The sequence below is a fragment of the Bufo gargarizans genome, chromosome 5 (genome assembly GCF_014858855.1).
Source record: "Bufo gargarizans isolate SCDJY-AF-19 chromosome 5, ASM1485885v1, whole genome shotgun sequence".
Classification (NCBI taxonomy): Eukaryota; Metazoa; Chordata; class Amphibia; order Anura; family Bufonidae; genus Bufo; species Bufo gargarizans.
The window spans coordinates 146,210,192-146,234,458 of record NC_058084.1 but is presented as its reverse complement, the minus strand read 5'-3'; the positions used below and the strand labels follow the sequence as shown (position 1 = coordinate 146,234,458).

At 40.7% G+C, this 24,267-nt stretch overlaps 1 protein-coding gene across 5 annotated transcripts in view; it reads right to left on the bottom strand.

The window, feature by feature from the left end:
• Positions 1–24,267, bottom strand: part of PTPRM (protein tyrosine phosphatase receptor type M) — a 766,319-nt gene that overhangs the window by 459,786 nt on the left and 282,266 nt on the right. For all 5 annotated transcript variants that reach the window (XM_044295693.1, XM_044295689.1, XM_044295690.1 and 2 more), the window contains exons 6-7: positions 23,819–23,993; positions 9,787–10,080 (exon numbers count right to left, since the gene is read on the bottom strand). In XM_044295693.1, coding sequence (XP_044151628.1) covers positions 9,787–10,080; positions 23,819–23,993 — 469 coding nt within the window. The remainder of the gene's footprint in view (positions 1–9,786; positions 10,081–23,818; positions 23,994–24,267) is intronic.

Below are 24,267 nucleotides of genomic sequence, written 5' to 3'. Positions count from 1 at the left end.
AAATTTCTCACAAATTAACTCCTAAGGGCTCACGCACACGGCCATAGCCTTATTAAGATCTGCAAAACACAGATACCAGTCGAGTGCATTCCACATTTTGTGGAACGGAACGTCCTGCCATCTGCAGAACATAGAACAGTCCTAACCTTATCCGTAAAATGGATGATGTGTTGCTTACATCTTTTGTGGCCCCACTGAAGTGAATGGGTCCGCATCCGAACCACAAGAAAAATGCGTGTCAGATGCAGACAAAAAAACACGGTGGTGTGCATGAGCCCTAAGTGTCATTACAAAAAATATTACCAAACTTTCCCAAAGTCAAACTATTTCTATGTTACTAGAGTTACAGATACCTTCACAATCCTCATGGGCTGTGAAATTTAAGCAGATCCTAGAACCAAGGCCCATACTTTTTGCTTTCAGAAATCTGGGAACACAATTTTTCACTTCATGTATTTACAAGATACAGGTAAATGGAAAACACAAAGAGACATCTATCCTTTTAATCTGGCATCCTTTTTCTTCCTCCAAGTAGCAGCACGAGTGTCTGCATGACGTGTCTTCAGGGCATGAAGTTATTGATTCTTGAAGTTAAGGAATGATTGCAGGGCTGATATTTTTCTCCTTCCTGCTCGGCTTTCTTCCATGTTACTGTAATGCACACGCTGAGAGACTGTCTGAACAGTCAAGTGAAAAATGCCACACAGGCGCTGGATTTGTGGCTAGCTGGTGCTGACGAAAGAATGGTCTCAAGGTCATCTCTAAAATTATGCAGATTCTTGATGTGATTTATTGGTTTAGACGGGGTGTGCACGGGTTAACCTGATTTAATATGTTGTCACGGTGATTATGTTAAGTCAGCTTCTATTCAATGTCACTATGCATAAGGCACATGGCAAATAAATGTAACAATGTTGGAAGCAAAGTCAGATGTAAGGATGAGCAGGTGTAAAGAAGTCTTGCAAAACTTTTGACCATTCTAAACCGTTGACAGCACTAGATAGGGCTGGGGAGAGTAGAAAAATATTTTTTGTGATGCTTTCCTCATCAGGAGTAGTGAGAATAAGAAGTTTGATTCTGCTAGATACTACTCTCACACATGCCTAGGGCGGGGCTTCACTGCGAAGTGATTTCTGCATTGAGCTGCTTCACAACACCTTTTTTCTGCTCTGAGTGATTGGGGCAGCATTCAACCAGGTGACTACTAAAACTATCACTCAGGGCGGGGGAGGGGGCTGTGCAGCAGCTCAATGAGGAGAGCACTTCACAGTGAAGCTCCACCCAGGGCACTTGAGACAGCATAATTTCACAATATGAAACTTCATGTTCACACTACTCCTTATGAAAAAAGCTTGACAAAAGTTTTGTTTGTTTAACACTCCCCAGCCCCTAACTAGTTTAGCATTGTCAAAATTCAGACTCTCTTTAAACAGTTTAGGCTGTATTTCCACTTCATTTCTAGTATATTTCCTTTATATGTTCTCTCTTTTTATGATCCACACCAGCTTTTGGTTTCAAAAACTGCAACAGAAAGCCTGAACGTGGAAACCCAGCTTTGTTGTTTCACTGTAAAAATCATATAGTATTTTTAATCCAAAGAATATTGTATTTAAATATCTCTATTCTGATTGACCTAAGTGCAAATTTGTCTAGTTGGCTAATGACTGCAAATTAGACACTGGCACATTGGTATATATTTACTAAGCATGTAGATGGTGTGAAAGATGGCTGTCTAGACATGCATAAAATTCACAACAGCTCATATTGGATGATAAATGTCGTACATGGATTGACATCGTTGTCTAGCTCAATACCAACTATTCAATAACTTATTTTGAGACAATATTTTATTACTAGAATTGTGGTGCATAATGGTGCATCTTAAACCAGGCCCCATTTTCTACAAGGACAATTCCCTTTCCCATTAAGCCAAACCCCTTCTGGACTAAGTGTAGAAACTTTTCCAAAAACCTACATGAGCTAAATTGTGCAATTTATGCAAAAATCTAGGTACACTCACATTAGTAAATATGAGCCTTTGAGACATAATTTTAAGCCAAATTTGTGCTGCAGTTTTGGTGAAAAAGGTTCAATCTTAGGCCACACAACATTCCCATAAACCCACACCCCTCTCCAGTAAGTCATGTCCCTTTTCCGGACTATGTGCCGCAACTTTCACTAAACTAGAGGCACCAAATTGTGCAATTTTTTAGTGAAATTTATGTCAAAACCTAGGTGAGCTCACAATATTAAATGTGGGCTATTTTCTCTGTTCAGGTCTGAATACAATGCCTAAAATATTCAGAGAGCAAAAGAGGAGGCTTTGTGTGGGATTCGAGGTTATGACTCCCACCCATCAGATACAGACTAACACATATTAAGGGAATCTATCAAGCACTACACTCCAGAATTCTTCCTTTAAATAGTTACATAATAGGCCTTATGTGATTTATTTTTATTTTTATTTTTTTGCCTTATGTGCAAAAAAATGTGGGACTTTTTGCATTTTTACACCACCAGTTTAAAGAGTGGGTGGGAATACTGGCATAGTTAGCTATGCTAATAAGTTCCACCCCAGATTTATCACTGTGATTTTTTTTTTTACAGTCACAAAAACTCTTTCCAGTAGGATAGTGGTGTAAAACCTACAATACAATTTTTAGACAAAAGTGTTAAGTTTAAAAATATGCCAATTTTAACAACGTGCCCCATTTGATAAATGGGGTGCAAAGTACACCAACACAGACTGAACCAAAACTGACTTCAAATATTACTCTCATAATAAGATCTCTCCATTGTGTCTGAACATCTGTTGCTAATAGGGTATGCAGATCTAAAGCTAAATAGTGAGTTGGGTTCAGGAGGTTATCATGAACTGGTTTGGCAGCAAAGAGAAGGTTGCCATCCCTCCATTCTCCCAAAAAATGAACAATTTTGGCTGGTTATGTTTTCACAAACTGTACAGTATTTATGACCGTCTTCCTTTTCATATAAAACCTTCATTTTACGGAATCCCAAAAGCATGCTATTACACATGTGGTGCTCGCGCAAGGTTTACCACTAATTGCCGGGCTGCACCTATACTTTCCATTGTTCCAAGCTGCAGGTACACGCTGTGCTACTGGTTGATTTTAATTGTCGAGCAACAGCTGCAGCCCAAATAAATACATTCGGGGGGAGGGAGGGGGTAAGATTTATCTTTGGCGAATGGCTTATTTTCACAAAACTTCAGTGACTTTAGTCATTTTACATTGCTCTCATCAATTTTGAAAAATTATTGGAAAATAGGGTGTAGTTACCTATATTAATTAGTCGCACTCCAAATTTTTTAACTGCAAATAAGGTACCATCTTTACCAATGTCCAACATTAAATAAATTTGGCCCAAATTACACCAACGCAGGCTAAAAAAAAACGGACTTCATTTATTCCCCTGATGATAATTTGAGTTGTATGCAATCTTTCAACTGCAGCTGTCACTGGATTGTTAAAATTAATCCGCAGCACCACAAAAAGTCACAGCGTCGCCCAACACTTGTTTATCCAAAAACATAATAAAAAAGGCCGCCATCACACTGCCTGAGATGAATAAGTTAAAGAACTGTGGCAGAAATCTCCTACCCATAAGAATGGTGATTTGAATCTGGAGTTGTTCTAGTCCCCATAGTTTCAGAATGGCAGCATGTAATTATCGCTGTCATTAACCAGGTGCAATGACTCTTCCTTTCAATTCACTGCAGTTGTTAATTGGGAGAAGCACATCTGAGGATGGCGATGTTTTACACCTTCCATTCTTAATTTGTTTGTCATTAGTTCTTCAGCCTCTACTAACCCCATTAACTGGTGATTAGGAAGTTGTTTGAATCCCACAGCCCCCCAATTATCGACGTCACTGAACACTGCAGTGACACTTTACTGTCACATCTCTTCTGCAGTCACTCAATGTTTTATGCATTATACATTATGCACTGTGAGATAATCTATTCAGAGTGAACTCAAAATATCTATGTGCATAATCTGAAAATAATAAAATCCAATAAACTGAAATGAGTGTTATCAGTTTCTAATATATTTCAAGTTCAAGGATGTGAGCTGCAAGCTCATCATTCAAAAAACGCTAAAACCGGCCAGAATACACCCGCTTATGGCATTGACATCTATCGGATCTCAAGTGTCAACCTGACATAGTACATTCTCAACAAGTTCCTATTTATTTTCTAATTCTTACCCCAACAAGACATAATTACCATGAAAAAGTAATGGATTTAAATTAGCTAGACAATTGTGAAACAGATATCACCCACAGTTATTGATTACCTCTGACACTGCAAACCCATCTTACATGTCATAAGTACGGGCATTTTTCTTCTTTATTTGATGGTTCTTTTAATTTGACCACATTTTTACAGCTTTTCTAACTACTGTCCAATTATAGAACATTATCAACAACTATAATGTCAGCGAAATTATCTACATGAAGCAACTCATCCAACAAGCCAAATTAGGTAAGGAATCTAAATTCAATTGCTGTTGCTTAAAATTAAATTAGCTCACAACAGACTGATGGAATGGATTGTGTAACTGAAAAGAAAACAAAGAAACGTGAAAGATATACAGTACAGACCAAAAGTTTGGACACACCTTCTCATTCAAAGAGTTTTCTTCATTTTCATGACTATGAAAATTGTAGATTCACACTGAAGGCATCAAAACTATGAATTAACACACGTGAAATTATATACATAACAAAAAAGTGTGAAACAACTGAAAATATGTCATATTCTAGGTTCTTCAAAGTAGCCACCTTTTGCTTTGATTACTGCTTTGCACACTCTTGGCATTCTCTTCATGAGCTTCAAGAGGTAGTCACCTGAAATGATTTTCACTTCACAGGTGTGCCCTGTCAGGTTTAATAAGTCTGATTTCTTGCCTTATAAATGGGGTTGGGACCATCAGTTGCGTTGAGGAGAAGTCAGGTGGATACACAGCTGATAGTCCTACTGAATAGACTGTTAGAATTTGTATTATGGCAAGAAAAAAAGCAGCTAAGTAAAGAAAAACAAAACAATTTGAAAACTTTGAAAGTGTCCCCAAGTGCCGTCACAAAAACTATCAAGCGCTACAAAGAAACTGGCTCACATGCGGACCGCCCCAGGAAAGGAAGACCAAGAGTCACCTCTGCTGCGGAGGATAAGTTCATCCGAGTCACCAGCCTCAGAAATCGCAGGTTAACAGCAGCTCAGATTAGAGACCAGGTCAATGCCACACAGAGTTCTAGCAGCAGACACATCTCTAGAACAACTGTTAAGAGGAGACTGTGTGAATCAGGCCTTCATGGTAGAATATCTGCTAGGAAACCACTGCTAAGGACAGGCAACAAGCAGAAGAGACTTGTTTGGGCTAAAGAACACAAGGAATGGACATTAGACCAGTGGAAATCTGTGCTTTGGTCTGATGAGTCCAAATTTGAGATCTTTGGTTTCAACCACCGTGTCTTTGTGTGACGCAGAAAAGGTGAACGGATGGACTCTACATGCCCGGTTCCCACCGTGAAGCATGGAGGAGGAGGTGTGATGGTGTGGGGGTGCTTTGCTGGTGACACTGTTGGGGATTTATTCAAAATTGAATTCATACTGAACCAGCATGGCTACCACAGCATCTTGCAGCGGCATGCTATTCCATCCGGTTTGCGTTTAGTTGGACCATCATTTATTTTTCAATAGGACAATGACCCCAAACACACCTCCAGGCTCTGTAAGGGCTATTTGACCATGAAGGAGAGTGATGGGGTGCTGCGCCAGATGACCTGGCCTCCACAGTCACCGGACCTGAACCCAATCGAGATGGTTTGGGGTGAGCTGGACCGCAGAGTGAAAGCAAAAGGGCCAACAAGTGCTAAGCATCTCTGGGAACTCCTTCAAGACTGTTGGAAGACCATTTCAGGTGACTACCTCTTGAAGCTCATCAAGAGAATGCCAAGAGTGTGCAAAGCAGTAATCAAAGCAAAAGGTGGCTACTTTGAAGAACCTAGAATATGACATATTTTTTTGTTGTTTCACACTTTTTTGTTGTGTATATAATTCCACATGTGTTAATTCATAGTTTTGATGCCTTCAGTGTGAATCTACAATTTTCATAGTCATGAAAATGAAGAAAATTCTTTAAATGAGAAGGTGTGACCAAACTTTTGGTCTGTACTGTACGTGTTTTACAAAAAGGTGGAAATTTGACTGTACTATAATAAGTCAATATGCTTTGCGCTTATAGCACATATGCACATACAATATCAAACCCTAGTTTAGTTAGGATATTATAGCCACGCTGAAAAAAAAAAAGTAAAAACAGATTGCATCAAGACTGATAAAGGACAGCTAGACCAGTGCTTCAGGAGTGGGACCCATCACACAGTTGCTGAAAACTTTACTAGAAATCCTCTGAATTACAACCAGGAGAAAGTACTTTGCTGAGCTTGTCTCCAGCCAAGACTTAATTTCTAGGTTTTTGGTTGGCGCTATGCTGTGGGGATACAGGTAAAGTTGTCATAAATCAAAAATTAAAGGCAGGCAGCATAAACAATCATCGATATTTCAGTGAACAAAAAAATGGGTATTAAGCTGGCTGACATTAGCGATGTGCTAATGTCAGCTGAACATAAATATATTAGTGACATCTCCCTGCCTGAAGCCAGTACCGAGAAAAACGAACGTTTGTAATATCCTAATTAGCCTCTAGGAGCAGGGGGGGGGTGTTGCACCTGCTCCTAGAGGCTCCGTTTGCCCACCTATTTTCACGCCCCTTCTTCTCTTGATTGACAGGGCCGCGCTGCTCTCCTCCCGCCGCGTCTACTGCGAAAATCCGGCGCCTGTGCCGTCCCGTTCAGTATTGGGTGCAGTCAGAAATTTAAATGGCTAGAGCAATAGGTCTGCCACTCACCATACACCAGTACTGGAAATAACACAGGGAATGAAACTATTTTAGAGATAGCTCTTTATAAAAGAAAGGAGGGACTGACATTCAGATGACCAATTTGCTAAATGTGTAAGTGAGGCAGTCATCAATATATACAGTACTGTGCAAAAGGATAACATGCTGCAAAGTAAGAATGCTTTCAAAAATAGAAGTGTTAACAGTTTAAATTTATAAACAGGACAAGGACCGCAAACATATATGTCATTAAGGGTACTTTCACACTAGCGTTATTCTTATTCCGGAACTGAGTTCCGTCCTAGGGGCTCAATACCGGAAAATAACTGATCAGTTTTATCCTAATGCATTCTGAATGGAGAGAAATCCATTCAGGATGCATCAGGATGTCTTCAGTTCAGTCTTTTTTACTGTTCAGGACGGAGATAATACCTCACCATGCTATGGTTTTATCTCCGGCCAAAAAAACTGAACACTTGTCTGGAAGTGATTATATGGCCCTGACAGGACTCGGTTTACAACATCGTCTGGGATTACATGATGAAACAGAAGGATTTGAGCAAGGCTACATTCACAGAATATCTGTGATTAGTTCTCCAAGATGTTTGAACAACCTCCCTGAAGAGTTCCTTCAAAAACTGTGTAAGTGTACCTAAAAAAATTGATGCTGTTTTGAAGACAAAGGGTGGTCACACCAAATAAGGGTTTGATTTAAAATTCTCTTTTGTTCATATACATTGCATTTTGTTAATTGATTAAAAATAAACTATTTTTTTTTAAAGCATTCTGCAGCATTTTCCCCATACCTACCTAAAACCTTTGCAAAGTACTGTAGAACTTGGGCAATCCCTTTAAAAGCGCCTGAAGAATCTTCTAATAGGAATAATAGAGGAAAGGCACACTATAAAATAGATGCTCCAGATTTGAAAGTAGTTACTAAAACAATTTCTGCAGGAATTCCATAGACAGCTGAGTACAGCGTTCAGATCTCCCATAGAAATTAATGGAGTGGCTGTGCGCATTTATTTTAGGGCACTCCATGGGGTGTGGGGTCCCAGTTCTTGGGATCATTGGGGTTCCTAATGTTGGACTCCACCGATCTAATAGTTATTCTGTATTCTATGAACAGGGGTGATAATATTTGCCATCATCTCTGAGATTCATTTATTAGTTGTGCTGCAAGACTGGGGTACGAGGCTGAACCAATAAAAAGTATATTAACTGTGGCGATTGGTAAATGATTAATAAATGTCATGACACATTAGAATTATTATTTGCTATATTATTCGATTATGTACAAGTTTAGATTTTGTTTACTGTTGTGTTTAATATACTATTCTTACAGAAACAGAGAATTGCTAGGCAAAAGTAGCACAACTTGTTTATGGCATACTAAAATGCCTAAAAATGCTGCTTTGATCGACAGGGCCAGGCAGTGGCAAAGCAGTGCGGAAAAGGCGGGCCCCAGAATAGAGAGGAGATTGGGTCCAAGAAGAACACTGGTGATGTCCTCATTGCACCAAAGGCCTAATTTACCTATAAGAAAAAGCATCATAACTCGGGAACGGAGCCTCAAATCAATAAAAGAAAAACAGCGTTTTTAATCAGGTGAACCACAATGTGATTATGCAAACAGCTGGAAAAGGAGGCTACTGGTGACAGATTCCCTTTAAATGTAAAACGTGGGGTTAATATGTAGGTTAAGTACAGTACATGACGATGTCACTTGCTATTAACGTGAGGCACATAGAGGTCCAACAGTCCAAACTGATAAAACCATGTGCTGGTACTTGGTGGGGTCAGTTACTATTAATGTAAGGCACATGTAGGTACTAAAGTAATATCACCATGTGCCTTGCATTCATGAGTGAGAACCATAATTTCTCTCAGAAAATGGCAAGTTGGCGATATTGGGGTAATGAGTCACATTAAGCCCGATGCTGCTGACTGGTACTTACATATTTCTTTTGCCTGCCTTTCATTCAGGCTGGCTAAGTAATTCTCAGTCTTAATACCTGATTGTCTGCTGCACATTGACAACTGGGCTGGCCTAAGTTAGGGAAGGGACTGGAATCTCGACTCAACACTGTAGGACATTACTTGTCTTCAGGGGCACTGCACGGCACAGTCAACCGAAAACTGAACCCTCCACCCCCACACGTATTCTCCCCCTCTCTCCCTCCATAAGACTACCCCATGTAGACATCTGCATTTTCATTGGTGGAGCAGTGGCCAGCGGCTTCACAGTCCCTCCCTGACACCTCCCCTCAGCTTTTTTATTGGTGGCATCCATTTTATATAAAAAGATATTACATACATAAAAGTCTACATAAAATATTCACACATGGGCCATTAATGTGTGATAAAAATGTTGATGGCAGTGTAACTTTAAGAGAAATGTACTTTTGACCAGGCTATTCTTTAAGGGTTAAATAATAGCCTGGAGAGATCATAAAATGAATTGCTCAGAAATTGTATGAGCTATGCCAGCTGTACCTCTTTACAGTTACAGTATGTACAAGGAGACAGTAAAACACTATGCAAGTCATATAATTTAAGATTGCATTATTTTAACCAGAGACAGAAAATCTTCCTGTAAGCCAACTTTGCATTTATGTATGTGCCCCCCACCCCGCTTCTTCCCGTAAGGCTTGTAACAATTGAGAGACTTAAGATTGCACTGCAAAATTCACGTAATGCTTCACTTAAAACCCCTATTCATTGCCATCATCTTTAACTATAACTCTTATGACAAAATATGTCAGGACACACAGGGCTTCAAGGTCACAATGTACTAACACCAATGACTTTGGAAGAAGCTGATGTTCTTTTAACTACAGCAATGAAATACTCTTCTACTCACCAGCACATTTTGTCCTCGTCCTCAGTGCAGGTCCAGGTGATCCAGTTCCACCATCTCCTGGTCTTGTCAAGAGGACACTGATCTCATATTCCGTGTCAGGGTCGAGATGTCCAATCTTATAGCTGGATGAATCCACAGACTGGATGTCAGACCAGGTTCCGCTTGTAGTGCGATACTCTACGTCTCGTTGAATGATGGGGCCATCTCCATTAATTGAGTTTGCATTGAGCTGTATCCACAAATAAGTCGCTCCAACAGATGAGAGTTGAGGTGGTGCAATGGGTACAGGTGGCTCTGCAAAAAAAAGATGCAGAATACATCAGTATGCATCACTCGTGTACATTTTACAGTACACCCATTACAATCTGACTTAAAGTGTACCTGTACTTTAAAAGAACTGTCACTATGACATATTAAAGGTGTTGACTGGCGGAGGTCCAGGTGCTGAGACCCTCATAGATCAGTAGAACTAGAAGCAAGTGCTTACACGGAACGCTCTCTCTTTTTGGCTCATGGATTTTCTTTTTAGCCTGTCTCCTGCAGCGAGGAGAGTGCACTCTCTTTCTTCTATCAATTTATGGAGGTCTCAGCACTCAGACTCCCACCATTCAAAGGTTTTTAGATTTTTTTTTTTACAGGGACACTTTAATGTAGGGCAACTAATTTAAATTCTAACATAATGATATTTATTTTAAATTGATGACTATACTATTATAGTGAGTTCAGAAGGTTTTGTTTACTGCAGATTTATCCTGGTTTTCATGCTTTGCATTTTAAAGAGTTATAGTCCTAAGAAAGTTTGAGACATACTAGATGATCTATAGCTGAAATATCACTATGTGTAAAGAGGTTTTAAAATGTTCCATTCTCATGTGTACTGTACCTTTTTGGAGATTTTTTGAGTAATCTACATCAGAACAAATCTGAACAAGGTGTCAATGTGCCTAGTCTTGAAACATGAGATTATCCAAGGAAGTGGACATGAATGAACTATCTTAATCTTAACTTTCTTTTCCAACATAAGGGTTTTCAGAAAGCAAATTGCTATCTATTCCGATAGTTTTTTTTTTCCTGAACATATCATACCCATATGGGGCACACTATCTCTTTTATAGATAAAAATTAATTTCTGTTGGTTATTTATGCACAGCCAAATGACTGGACCAATCTGCACATGTCGTAGTTTTATTCCGGCCACCTCTCGGCATGTTTGCTGTGCTGCCGCCGGAACTCCAGCCTGCCTCCATTATAGTCAATGGGGTTGAATCGGACCTCCAGCGGCACACGTGCACTAGCGGCAGCACAGAAGGATGCCGCTAGTGTGAAAGTAGCCTAAATTATACATTTTACTGAATCTTCTCCCATAAAACCATATATCAATCTGCTCAGCTCCTCCTGCTTTATAACATACTGCCTGCAGATTACATGGCATATTCATGGTTGCAGGGTCTCTTTAAGGGTCACTTGTACAGTTATGATGCACTCAGACGACATCTTCAAAATAAATTGAGGGTTTGGGGCATGATTAAGGTAAAGGCAAATCTCTAACTGCTTCTAATTCTTCACTTTATTTAGGGAACCATTACATGAAACTAAAACTTGAATACAATTCCAATATGCAATATAAAATCAGCCCACATGATCTCTTTTTAGCCACTGGCTGTTGTCCTAGCAATGACTGAGTGAATGCGATGTGCAGGAACCAAGTGCTGTAAACACTTCCGTATCAACTTAAAATCATTTAACATCAATTTAAGCGATTAAGCTATTTCTTGAACCAGGACACAATACAATGCTTCATGGAGAATCCTGAGGCAAGAGTGCAACCATGCTGAGAGATCAGTTAATTACTTTCTTGCTTAACTCTATATATTAAGAACTGTTGAACTAAGATGCAAAATGCAAAGCCAAGGTGGAAAGGGTTACAAGTAATGCTGTTACAAGTATTACAAATCTGCTGCAATCTTTAATTTGTGGAAACCCCAGAGCTACTGGCAGCCACTTGTGCATAATGGGTAAAAGAGAAGCAATGAGGCAGTGCTATCCTGAAGGCTAAACAAAGTACAAGGCCAGCTCATTCTTAGAGAAAATAGATTGGCCTAGATACATGTACCTTCTGCTATTATAAAGGCACGGTATGAATGCAGCATGAACAGTCCAACCACTGGGAATTAAATCCCATAAACAGGGGTCCCCAAGTCCCCTCTCTGAGTGGAACACTAGTGAATATGTTGGTCCACCACTCCATTCACTTCTGGGGACCGACGAAGACAGACATTTTCCAAAAGCATGTAGTTGCCCTTTCCCCTTATGCAGACTGTCGGTTGATGCTCAAGAACAGTCTAAGTGTAGAAGACAAAGTAGGGGGAAAGTGGGGGAAGAGGTTGCAGATGCTGATTCTGTCAGTGAAACAGCTTGAGGGAAAAAGTGGAGGTAAGAAGGAGACATCTGACTGGCTCAGAGAACATAACAGAGTTTGTACATCAAGCCTGCAAAGGCCTACCCACATGGAGAGAGAATAGGAAACCCAGGATAATAAAAGCACAAAAAACAGGTTACACTCTGGCTGTGCACCCTATACTTATTCATAATAGTATACATTTACAGCTGTCTAAGGAGTGATTGTGATTTCTTTTTTAGGAATGAAAGGTACACTTTAAATACTATACTCGTCAATTTGCCTAATATAATGTTATTTTTAAAATCACTTCCTTTAAGACAGTACTTATCCAATAACTATCGTGCAGAGTTGTGAATCTTATTTCCCTAACCAGCACACATCACGATAATGAAATAGTATAAAGTATGACGTGTGCTCTGTGAACATATGCTGGTCTAATGTATTGTGTACTGAGCAAAGGCCACCTATTGCTCAATCCCACTAACGTATGCCACACTTGCTGACTTGCAAAAGACTACTTTAATCCTGGCTGTGAAGTTCTAGCCATGGAGATATCGCTGACTTGTGTTCTATAGTATAGCTGGTGCATTCTAAAGTCCAGGTAGGTTTGGTAGCACGTTCCTCAGGAGACACTGTGCTCTAGAGCATAGAGCTATGCCAGCTAGTGAGACTGGCTGAGAGATGGGTGACAACACATTTTGGAAGGAATGTTCACAGAGAGAGAGTGCAAGTCACACTTTACTACAGTGACACAGTGTGCTGTAGAAGGTGGTACTTGACTTGCAGCACCAGAATTTTCATATCACTCTTACATTTAGAACAGTCTGCAGCATACGTCATCAGGAGGATACTATGGAAGGGTATAAATTCCCTGCAGCACTGGATCACTCCTACTAGCAATTTAAAAAAACAATATCATGAAATTGTTGACAATGCGTTAACAGGCACATTAAAGGGGTTGTTCCATGATTAAACATTAGTTTAATATGTTAGGTCACATACAACATAACACATTTCAAATGGGAGCTTCTTTGCTACTGTAATATGCTGTACATTTTCCTCTTGCAAACTCCAGATGTGCGATCTAACAGAAAATTTATATTTTTTCATGGGATAACTATTTTAATAGCAAAGTAACTGATGGGAAGAGCTGTTGGGTGTGAGCTCCTCTCTGGTTTGTTGGTACAACCTCCACAGCTAAAAGCGAGACTCAAAACAGTGCCCCAAATTGACTCCCCACTTCATCAATATAGAGGTCTAAGAGGGACCACAGCTGCAAGACAAGTAGAAGAACCTCCCAGCACAGAACCGTTTAAATGTGTCACTTTGCTGAATTCAGACATCTGAATAATAATTGGGGGCCATTTTATAATTGTATCACTTTTATTCTAAAGTTTGTTGTAATTTAACATAATTTGTAAGGCTGAGAAAATACATCCATGCAGTTCAACCTATTATCCTGTAAAGTTGATCCAGAGGTAGCAGACAATTCTCTGCAGCTAAGGGAAAAAATCCTTCCTGACGCCAAATGTGAATAAACTCAAGGATTATCTCCAGTAATCTAGTAACTATAACTTAACATGCCAAGAGTTCACCATCACAACCTCCTCTAGTTTTTTAAACTAAATAACCATCATTTTGATGACCTTTCTGGGTACTGTAGCACACCCATTCCAGTTATTACTATAGTTGCCCTCCTTTAAAGGGGTTGACTTAATTATTTTTATTGATGACCTATCCTGAGGTTGGGTCATCAATATCAGATCGGCGGGGGTTCGACACCCAGAATCCCACCGATCAGCCGGTTGAAGAGAAGGTGTGAGCCGTGCCAGTGCTGCTTTCTCTTCATTGTTGACCTGCTCGCCTTCGCGATAGCAGTGGTGAGCAGGTGTAATTCCACCTAAGCCATCCCATTCATTTCAATGGGACGGCTCGTTCCTATTCAAGTGTATAGAAACAACCCGTCCCATTAAAATAAATGTGAAGGCTTAGCTGGAATTACACCTGCTCACCACTGCTATTGCAATGGTGAGCAGGTAAACAATGAAGAGAAGGCAGCGCTGGCACATGTCAGACCCTCGCCGATCTGATATTGATGTCCTATCCTGAGCCCTTTAACTACTTTAAGTACCAGGTAATTTTAATTTTTTTCCTCTCCAGATTCAAATAGCCATAACTTTTAAAATGTTCCATTCATATACCCATATGAGGGTTTATTTATGGGGGATAAATTGTATTTTTTAATATCATTTCATTTACCATGTCTTGTATTGGAAAATGGGACAAAAATTCTTTGTAGGGTAAATTTGAAAAAAAAAAAAATATTCCGACAAGGTTTTTTTTTAGGTTTTGATATTACGGTCTTCACTGTGTGCTAAAAATGACATGACATCCTTATTCTGTGGCTCAATAAGGTTATGTCGAAACCAAATTTGTATTGTTTTTTGTTTCACTACTTTTAGTAAAATAAAAACCTTTGAAAAATCTATTTTTTGGGACAGCCATTACTTTTTCATATTTCTGTCTAAAGAGCTTGTTTTTTGCAGGACAAACTTTAGTTTTTATTGATACCATTTTTAGGGTACAACTTTTTGATCATTGTTATTACCGTATTTTTCGCCCCATAAGACGCACTTTTTCTTCCCCCAAAACGGGGGAGAAATGCCCCTGCATCTTATGGGGCGAATGCTTGCCGTTTTACATCGCAAGCTGCGATGTAGATGCGAGCGGGGACTCGGGGAGGGACTGGGAGGAGGAGCTGGGGCCGGCAATAGCGGCGGGGCGGTGCAGTCAGTGTGGTATCCCCGCCCCGCCGCTCCGGTATAGTAATATAAGATGTCATAATCATTTATTGGTTATTAAACATGCCCCCTCAGTCGTATTACTACCTTATATCCTAATCGCATCTGTAGAATTCATGCAGGCCGGGCGGGCAGCAGCAAGTCTTGTCATGTGCCTGCGCCGCCTACTTTATGAATGAAGCAGGCGGCGCAGGCAAGTGACGTCACTGAGGGCGCTGCGATCTGTGAATGGCATAGTTATGGGCTGGGGGGGGTCTGTGGATGTCACTGTTATGGGCTGGGGGGGTCTGTGGATTGCACATATATAACAGTGCCACCCACAGATCCCCCCAGCCCATAACAGTGCCACCCACAGATCCCCCCAGCCCATAACAGTGCCAGCCACAGATCCCCCCCCCCCTGTAACAGTGCCAGCCACAGATCCCCCCCCTGTAACAGTGCCAGCCACAGATCCCCCTGTAACAGTGTCCGTCATCCACAGATCCCCCTGTAACAGTGTCTGTCATCCACAGATCCCCCTGTAACAGTGTCCGTCATCCACAGATCCCCCCCATAACAGTGTCCGTCATCCACAGATCCCCCCCATAACAGTGTCCGTCATCCACAGATCCCCAGTAATAGTGCCATCCACAGACCACCATTAGTTCCAAACCCACCAAACACACAGCACACCTTTTTGGTTAAAAATATTTTTTTTCTTATTTTCCTCCCCAAAAACCCAGGTGCGTCTTATGGGCCGGTGCGTCTTATAGGGCGAAAAATACGGTATTCATTTTTTTCAGGGGGATAAGGTAACAAAAAAAATAGCGAATCACAATTTTATTTTTTTCCATTACAGTGTAAACTGTGCAGGATTTTTTTTTTATATTTTAATAGTTCAGACATTTTCGGAGGCGGTGAAATCTGTTATGTTTATTTATTTATCTTTTGATTCCTTGTCCCATACACCATAAGAGAGAACTATTATGGCGATTGGGATTCTGATGCTCTGCCTGCTGAGCTGTGGCTCGTTCACAGCTTTGCAGGCAGATTACCAGAACAGGGCTGAGAACCTTCAGCAGGCCTCAGACTGTAATGGTAACCAATCAGAGCCCTGCAATTTCACTGCAGGAGCGCTGATCGAAAGGCAGAGGGAGCCGCCTCCCTCTACCTAACTCCACAGATGGCATGATAGCTATCATTGCCAATCCCGGTAATTGCGACTGGATGCCCGCTGTACTATACGGCCGGCACCCACCATGTATGCAGTGGGCTCAACACAGCAGCCCGCTCCATACCTTCCCTCAGCCACTATGAAGTACAGGAAAGTCACAGTGGCTGAAGGGGTTAAACCAGCTAAAGCTCCACTATGTCTTTCTCGTGCACAGGAGCCCATATTGTACACATGTAAATGCTGTTGGCAAACGAACAGAAGTTAAACAGAAAATTATCACTTGCTGGGGAAGATGTAGCAGAGGGTATATTAAAAGTTATATTATAAGTAACTGTTAGTGCAACCCTCAAAGGATTCAAGGTTATATGTACTTCAAACTATGGCAATCTATTCCTTGTAACAAAAATAATATTCTCATTGTCCTCTCCAATATCTTCTTCACTAACTAAAAACCACTGCCAGAAAAAGAGATTAGTCCATTAACAAAGTCTGCTAACATTCTGCTAAGTATCATCATATCTAAGGCTAAACCAAGAGAATGTCAGAGTAAATAGCAAATGCACATTAAACACTAAAGTACAAATTAAGATATGGGTCCATCAGGATCTTGCTATCTGCATTCTAGCAATTTATGAAAATGTTATCATATGGAACATAAATGGAAACATTAACATTAAGAGTAGTAGACTGAGCTATTGAATTCTACTTTCTAAAGCCCAGTGCAGCTCCCCTGCCCTCCGCTCTTTCTTTACACCGTCTGTCCTTTAATGTTTTTAGAGGACAATTTAACTGACATTCCACTAATACTTCTGGAGAACTGAAGATATTATACAGCGTACAGTCCTAGCTAAAGCTTTATCTTTTAATGTCATATTTTTCATGTTTGTGATAAGTAGACCATTTTATCGTCAAATAGAGCTTACTCGGTTCTTTAACAAATACAAAGAATACATTTACTTGCGTTCTTTTAAAAATACAAAGAACACTGCAGATCTTACTATTTCAAAGAACATATAAGAAGCCAAGGTTTCAATAAATGCCTCAGCTTCTTATAGAAGAAGAAAAAAGTGGTGTTCCGATATTATCTTGTATCGTCCGGCAGACTTAAAATGAAAATGACTAAGCTGCAGAATGAACGTGAGGTTTTTCTTCTTAGAAGCTACAAAGTTAAGTTCTAACGGAAGAAGCTGAGCTTTGAATAGAAGTGGGTCACCGGTGCTACAGATGGCTTCCCCTACATGCCCTCTCTTAAATGCTGAAAAACAGCTTCTAAAAGCTGAGACACCTAGCTTTGCCTTGCCTGAACTCAATAAGTAGGGTGAACCCTGCAATAATCGGATGTCTGTTCACAAAGCACTATTAGAGTGCTCTTTGTTTGGTTAATAATGCACCGGTGGCCATACCAGTATTAGAAAAGTTCAGCCAGTGAACCATATGTAGAAGTCCAATATGCTTCTCCAAATGCATCAAATCAATATTGCCCTGCTGCCTGCCTTTTGTTCCCATGTACTTTAATAAAAGCTTGAATAAAAGGTCTGCTGCAGTCTGGAACAATCCAAAATTGGACATCACAATCTACTATTCCCATCTATACAAAAATACAATTACATTAGATGAGCTCAGGGCACAAACAACTTTTCATTCTTTTTTAGAGGTTAGCCAAATCTTAGACTGGCTATCCACGATGGAACAGAATGGAAATATGAATGCTGATGTGAACGTGGGCTAGGACACTATGTTTTTAAAACGTGGAACCACTTGTACTTGCAAGGTACCGGAATAACCTGTTCTCCACTACAGGGAGAGGATCACCGGCACAAACTTCTCACTCATAAAAAACAGCCAACAATAAATTCTGATAGTGGTGTCCTAAAGATAAGAGTGGAGCCAACCAGAAAGCAAAAGAAACAATGCAAAGCTTCCAACTATAACTAAAAATACCAAAATTACTGCAGCTACACGAAAGAAAAGATATGTCCCAATCCCTACTATAGATCGCGTACCTCCCTCAACCATGCAGAGGGATAAATAAATACGTATGTTGCCGCTTTTTTAGCTGGTGTGGATAGTCATACAGATACGCTATTGCATCTATAAAAAAAAAAAAGTCTTATACCATTTTCCCGCTATGTATGTGAGGAAGGTGAGTGATTTACAGTGACGATTTGGACATCTCTCTTCTTACAGTGTGTAACCACTGGAATGTTTGTTTTTACTGTTATTATTCTCAATTGTAAAGCATTTTGAATATTTATGCAGATTATCTGGGTACCTTGTGGATTTTCTGATTGAAGATTTATTCTGTTTCCTGAACATGATTATGGGGGCGGCCATCTTGCCTGAGCATTTAGAAAGCATTAAGAAAATTGCTTTATGGCAGCCTCATGGTCCATAGACACAATGGTCAGGAGAGGACCTCATTGAGTTTTATGGGAGAGTTTTCTAGGCGTGCTCTGTTACCTGTGCAGAGGTCACTGTACAAGGGAAGAGTAGATGACAGATTTGACAATCACCTATTGTGAATGGTAGGTCTTGTTTTATCTCTACATATAGGTGATTTATTTACAGGCAGGATTAGAATGACAGATAAGCAAGTAACTGCAGTAAAGTGATCTCTACAGACCAAGAAGTGGCGCCAATTATTAGGCTTAGTAGCCAGTGCGAAAACTGCAGGAATTTATGTTTTCTATTTAAATATAGATATTGACATGGAAAATTAAAAATAACCATCAACAATTCTTTGAAAATATGTTGAACCTAAAACATTGATTTAAACACACAATGTCATTTTCTGATGACACATTGTCTTTAAATTGAAAGTTGAACCTTATATTAACAATGTTAAGAACAGATGCCTATTTTTCTTGCATGTATATTATTGATATAGTTTATTTTTTATTTTTTTATTAATATATACCGGTATTTAAAGGGTTTCTGTCACCCCAATTTTCACTATTAAACAGGCTGACATTATAGATGTGAAAATGTCACCTGAATTTAACTATGCATTTCTTTTATTCAAGTATGCCCCCGTTTTCGTGTAATTATAACTTTTATTATATGCAAATAAGCCTCTAGGAGTAGGGGGGGGGGGGCGTTGCACCTGCTCCTAGAGGCTCCATTTGCCCACCTCATTTCCACTAGGGATCGACCGATATTGATTTTTTAGGGCCGATACCGATAATTTGTGAACTTTCAGGCCGATAGCCGATAATTTATACCGATATTCTGGGAATGTTTATCGTTAATGTGTATTTTTATTTTTTTTGTAAATCTTTCTTTTTCATTTATATTTAATATTTTGGTGTTTTATTTTTATTTTTGTAACTTTTTTTTTACTAACTTTTAGCCCCCTTAGGGACTAGAACCCTTGTCCTATTCACCCTGATAGAGATCTATCAGGGTGAATAGGAGCTCACACTGTCCCTGCTGCTCTGTGCTTTGTGCACACAGCAGCATGGAGCTTACCATGGCAGCCAGGGCTTCAATAGCGTCCTGGCTGCCATGGTAACCGATCGGAGCCCCAGCATTACACTGCTGTGGCTCCGATCGGAGGAGCAGGGGAGAGGGGATCCTGTGGAGGGGCGCACTGCGCCACCAATGTTTTTAATACTGGGGTGGGGGGGCGCACTGCACCACCAATGCTTAATACTGGGGGGGGCGCACTGCGCCACCAATGCTTAATACTGGGGGGAGGGGGGGCGCACTGCACCACCAATGTCTAATACTGGGGTTGGGGGGACGCACGGCGCCACCAATGAAGATTAATCTATCATTTATTCATATACAGGAGGCGGGAGCTGGCTGCAGAATCACATTGCTGGCTCCCGACCTCTATAAGCTGTAGCTGCGATCCGCGGCACCTGAGGGGTAGCCGGCTCCCGCCTCCTGTATATGAATAAATGAGAGATTAAGCTTCATTGGTGGTGCAGTGGCCACAGCCCCTCCCCTTCTCTTGTCCCCTGTCCTTTCATTGGCGGCAGCGGCAGCAGCAGCACAGGGGGAGGAGACACTGCTTCCTTCTCCCCTGTGCTGCTAAGGGGAACACTGAGAGCGCTGACAGCAGCGCGATCTGTGTTTCCCATACGCTATCGGAATATCGGCAAAATAAATGCTGATACCGATAGCGTTCAAAATCCTGAATATCGGCCGATAATATCGGTAAATCCGATAATCAGTCGATCCCTAATTTCCACGCCCTTCTGTTTTGAGTGACAGGGCCAGGCCAGCGTTGGTTCTACTATTGGCCACGTCTGCTATGTAAATCTCGCGCCTCCGCCGTCCCGTTCAGTGTTTGACGCAGGCGCAGTGAGAAAGCCTATAGTACTTGTAGAGTAAGAGAACAATTCATATATAGGTAAAAGTTGTGGTCTACAGCGCAAAGCATCCTAAGGATGTTACCTGCTCATGAAGTGAATCTATGGATAAGCTTTTCTAGATTAACCGCAAATTCTGACCTTCCATAGTGCAGTCTAGATTTATTACTTGCCCTGAACTGGTTTATATGCAAAGTCAGCAATAAAATTTCTTAATAACCTTTCCATGATTCTCAATGAAAGAGAGCAATTTTTTTTCTTGCAGCACCGATACTATAAGGTTTATTAGAAAGTAAAAGCACTGTAAATATTTTTAATGAAGTCTTAATTCTTATTTTTAATTTAGTTTTTCATCTAGTGAATAAAAACAAGGTAATAAACAGCTCGGGATAATTCATTTGTTTATTACCTGCAGTTTCCACCTTCAATAAGATAAGACATTCATTTTCAGTGAAATCCACTAAACAATCCTACAAATGCACGACAATCAGTCAACCATACAACAACGAGATTTGCTCTGTAATTATTGTATTAACTCTATGAAAATCCTAAAGAGAACCCATCACTATGACAAATTCCTTTAAACAAGTGTGATACCCTGATAGAGCTAATGAGTGTAAACAGCCCCCAAAGTGCATAACATGGTCTCGCTTCTGAAGAGCATCATGTAACATCAGAGCTGCTGACTGGCTGAGCAGAGTAGAATTGCACCTGATGCCAACAAACCAGCAAGTACTTTATTTTCAGACCTGGATGTTTAGTAATTATAACTTTACTCCCTAGTATAATGATGCTATTAGGATCTTATACTAATATCTATATTTTAAAAAAGTTTATCATAGTGACAGGTTCCACTTCAAAAAATACCTCCAGGGACAGTTGACACCTTGTTAATGTATGTTCCATTTCAACATTTTAGTAATTTATACACTATGTTAAGGATAGGTCATCAATATCTGTAGCCCGGAGAACCACTTTAGGCCTCATGCACACGAATGTTCCGTGCATTGGGGACCGCAATTTGCAATCTGCTGCAGACGGATCCAGACCCATTCAACTTGAATGGGTCCGTGATCTGTCCGCACAGCAAAAAATTAGAACATGTTCTATTTTTTGCAGTGAGGAGGCACTACGAAGTGCTTCCGTGGGGTTCTGTGCCTCCATTCCGCACCGCACCTTTCAGACTGCGCACTCATTCAATCTGTGATGCGGTGCACAAAAGGCTGGTGTCCATATATTGTGGACCCTCTGTTTGCAAAGGCCAAGTGCATGAGGCCTTAAATTGATAAAGTGATATTTTTTTTTCTAGTTTTGCGAGTCATGTTAAAAATATCCTTGAATATTGTGGTTTTCACACGGACCACTGAGCTCCCACAATAGACTGACATTTCCTGTTCTGTAGAGATTAGTTTCTAATTAGTCAACTGATTATTATCAAGAGTGGGATTACACACTGCAAACACCAGTGCAGAAGGGGTTAATCCGCTGGCATCGGCCTTTACATCGATGCCTGTGGCCCGGCTGTCAGTGACTGCCGGGCCTCTGCACTGATCCGGCGGGCACCGCTACGGTGGCTGCCTTATCAGCATGATGTACTAGCACATCAAAATGCCAGAAGTCACTTCCTGCTATGACATACTAGTACATAAGACAGGACATGAAATGGAGGGACACAGTGGAGACCACTGATCATCAAAAAAAAAAATATATATATAATTAACATAAAAAGTTAAACAATGGGTCATTTCCAGACAATACATTCCCTTCCACTAAAGTAATTTTTCATTTTTTGGCTACTTAAAATCCTTATACTGCGATTTATCAATATATAGTCCTCTTACTCTTTTTCGTTCAGTAGTTTCTTAAAAAAACGCACTTTTATAATATGTAAATTACCTCTCTACCAGCAAGTAGGGCGGCTACTTGCTGGTAGCAGCCAGATCCTCCTTTCAAATAAACGCCCCCTCCTCCTGTTGATTGACAGGGCCAGCGAGCGCTCTCCTCCTCCGGCTGGCCCTGTCTGCGTTCTAAATCTCGCGCCTGCGTCGTACCGGTCTTCAGTCGGCGCAGGCACACTGACAGGAGGACGCTCGCTCGGCCGCTCCATCCTCAATGCGCCTGCGCCGGATGTAGATGTGACGTCACCGACGCAGGCGCATTGAGGATGGAGCGGCCGAGCGAGCGTCCTCTCAGTGTGCCTGCGCCGACTGAAGACCGGTGTGGCGCAGGCGCGAGATTTAGAAGGCAGACAGGGCTAGCCAGAGGACGAGAGCGCTCGCTGGCCCTGTCAATCAACAGGAGGGGGGGCGTTTATTTGAAAGGAGGATCTGGCTGCTACCAGCAAGTAGCCGCCCTACTTGCTGGTAGAGAGATAATTTACATATTATAAAAGTGCGTTTTTTAAGAAACTACTTAACGAAAAAGAGTAAGAGGACTATATATTGATAAATCGCAGTATAAGGATTTTAAGTAGCCAAAAAAATGACTTTAGTGGGGTGACAGAAGCCCTTTAAACCCGCAAAAAAACATTTAAATGGTATTATTACTCCATGAAACCCCTAGAGCTTCTGCAGTCCTAGTCTGTGTAAATGCTTTCCACTGGCATTGTATTTTTTCATAAAATGTGAGTCATTCCCAGAAATACATCTCTCTTTTTGCAGCCTTAAAGTGTAACTGTCATATTTTTTTTTTATGTGCTAGTTTATTAGAGCTAGGCAAGTCTACCTGAGTTAGTCTGTCAATATGGCTCATCTGTCTCCGGCTAGGAAGACGGAGGGGCGGTCCTTCACACTGCATGCCTGCAATAGGCTTCAGAGTGAGGAGGCGTGTCTCTCAGTAATCCAATCTGATTGGCTGGCAGGGAGCTGCTGGCTACAGCAAGTGTGTATGGGAAGTGAGGGAAAGCAGTTTTGGCCTCAGAGAACTGGCAGAGGAGCCATCTTGAGAAAATCCGCATAATATAGGATTCAAAAAAGCCGTAACTAAGGGAAAAACTCAAGGAAAACAGTGGTATGAGAAGAAACTAAAGATTGCTTTATGCACAGCAGCAGCAACATATGCAAAAAAAAATTTTTTTTATCAAAACATGACAGTTACCGCTTAAGTGCAATGCTGCTCATTGTTCCACACGACTACAGCTCACGTCCTGGTAGAAGAATATCTAAGATGTAGATATCTGAAAATGTTTTGTTTCTAGAGAATGCTGGGTACAAATCACTTAAATGTAAATCCATGCAAAAAAAATATATCGCACATACTTTATTCAAATCCTCTCCAAGGTAGACATTTTAAAGAGTAGGCGAGATAACCTTGACATGAATAGAAAGAGCTATGTATAAACACATATTACATTGTAGAGTACCTTTAACAACCAATTCAGCATAGTTTGAAACTCCAACTCCGCCTTCAGTACGGATCATACAACGGTAATTGCCAGCATCTCTCTTTGTTGTGTTCACCACATTAAATATGGCCACAAATCGACGATCATTATTCACGGTTATCTCTTTTAATGGTGCATCTCTTCCATTTACGCCCTGACAAGAAGAGAGGAAAGAAAACATATTCAATTTTTGCATTTTCCATAACTGTACACTGAATATTCATTCTTCTGTTCCCTGAAACAGATGTTACTACAGCAAAGAATAGCTGATTGACTGCTTTGTTGTTATTATGTGTACCCTGTTTTTTCAGACATCCAGCTGGCAATGCATTCAAAATAAGGGGACATATTTATATCAATTCAAAGAAAAGACACGTTCGCTGGCAGTAACTCTTTCCAACCAATAGTATGAAAACTGGATGCTAATC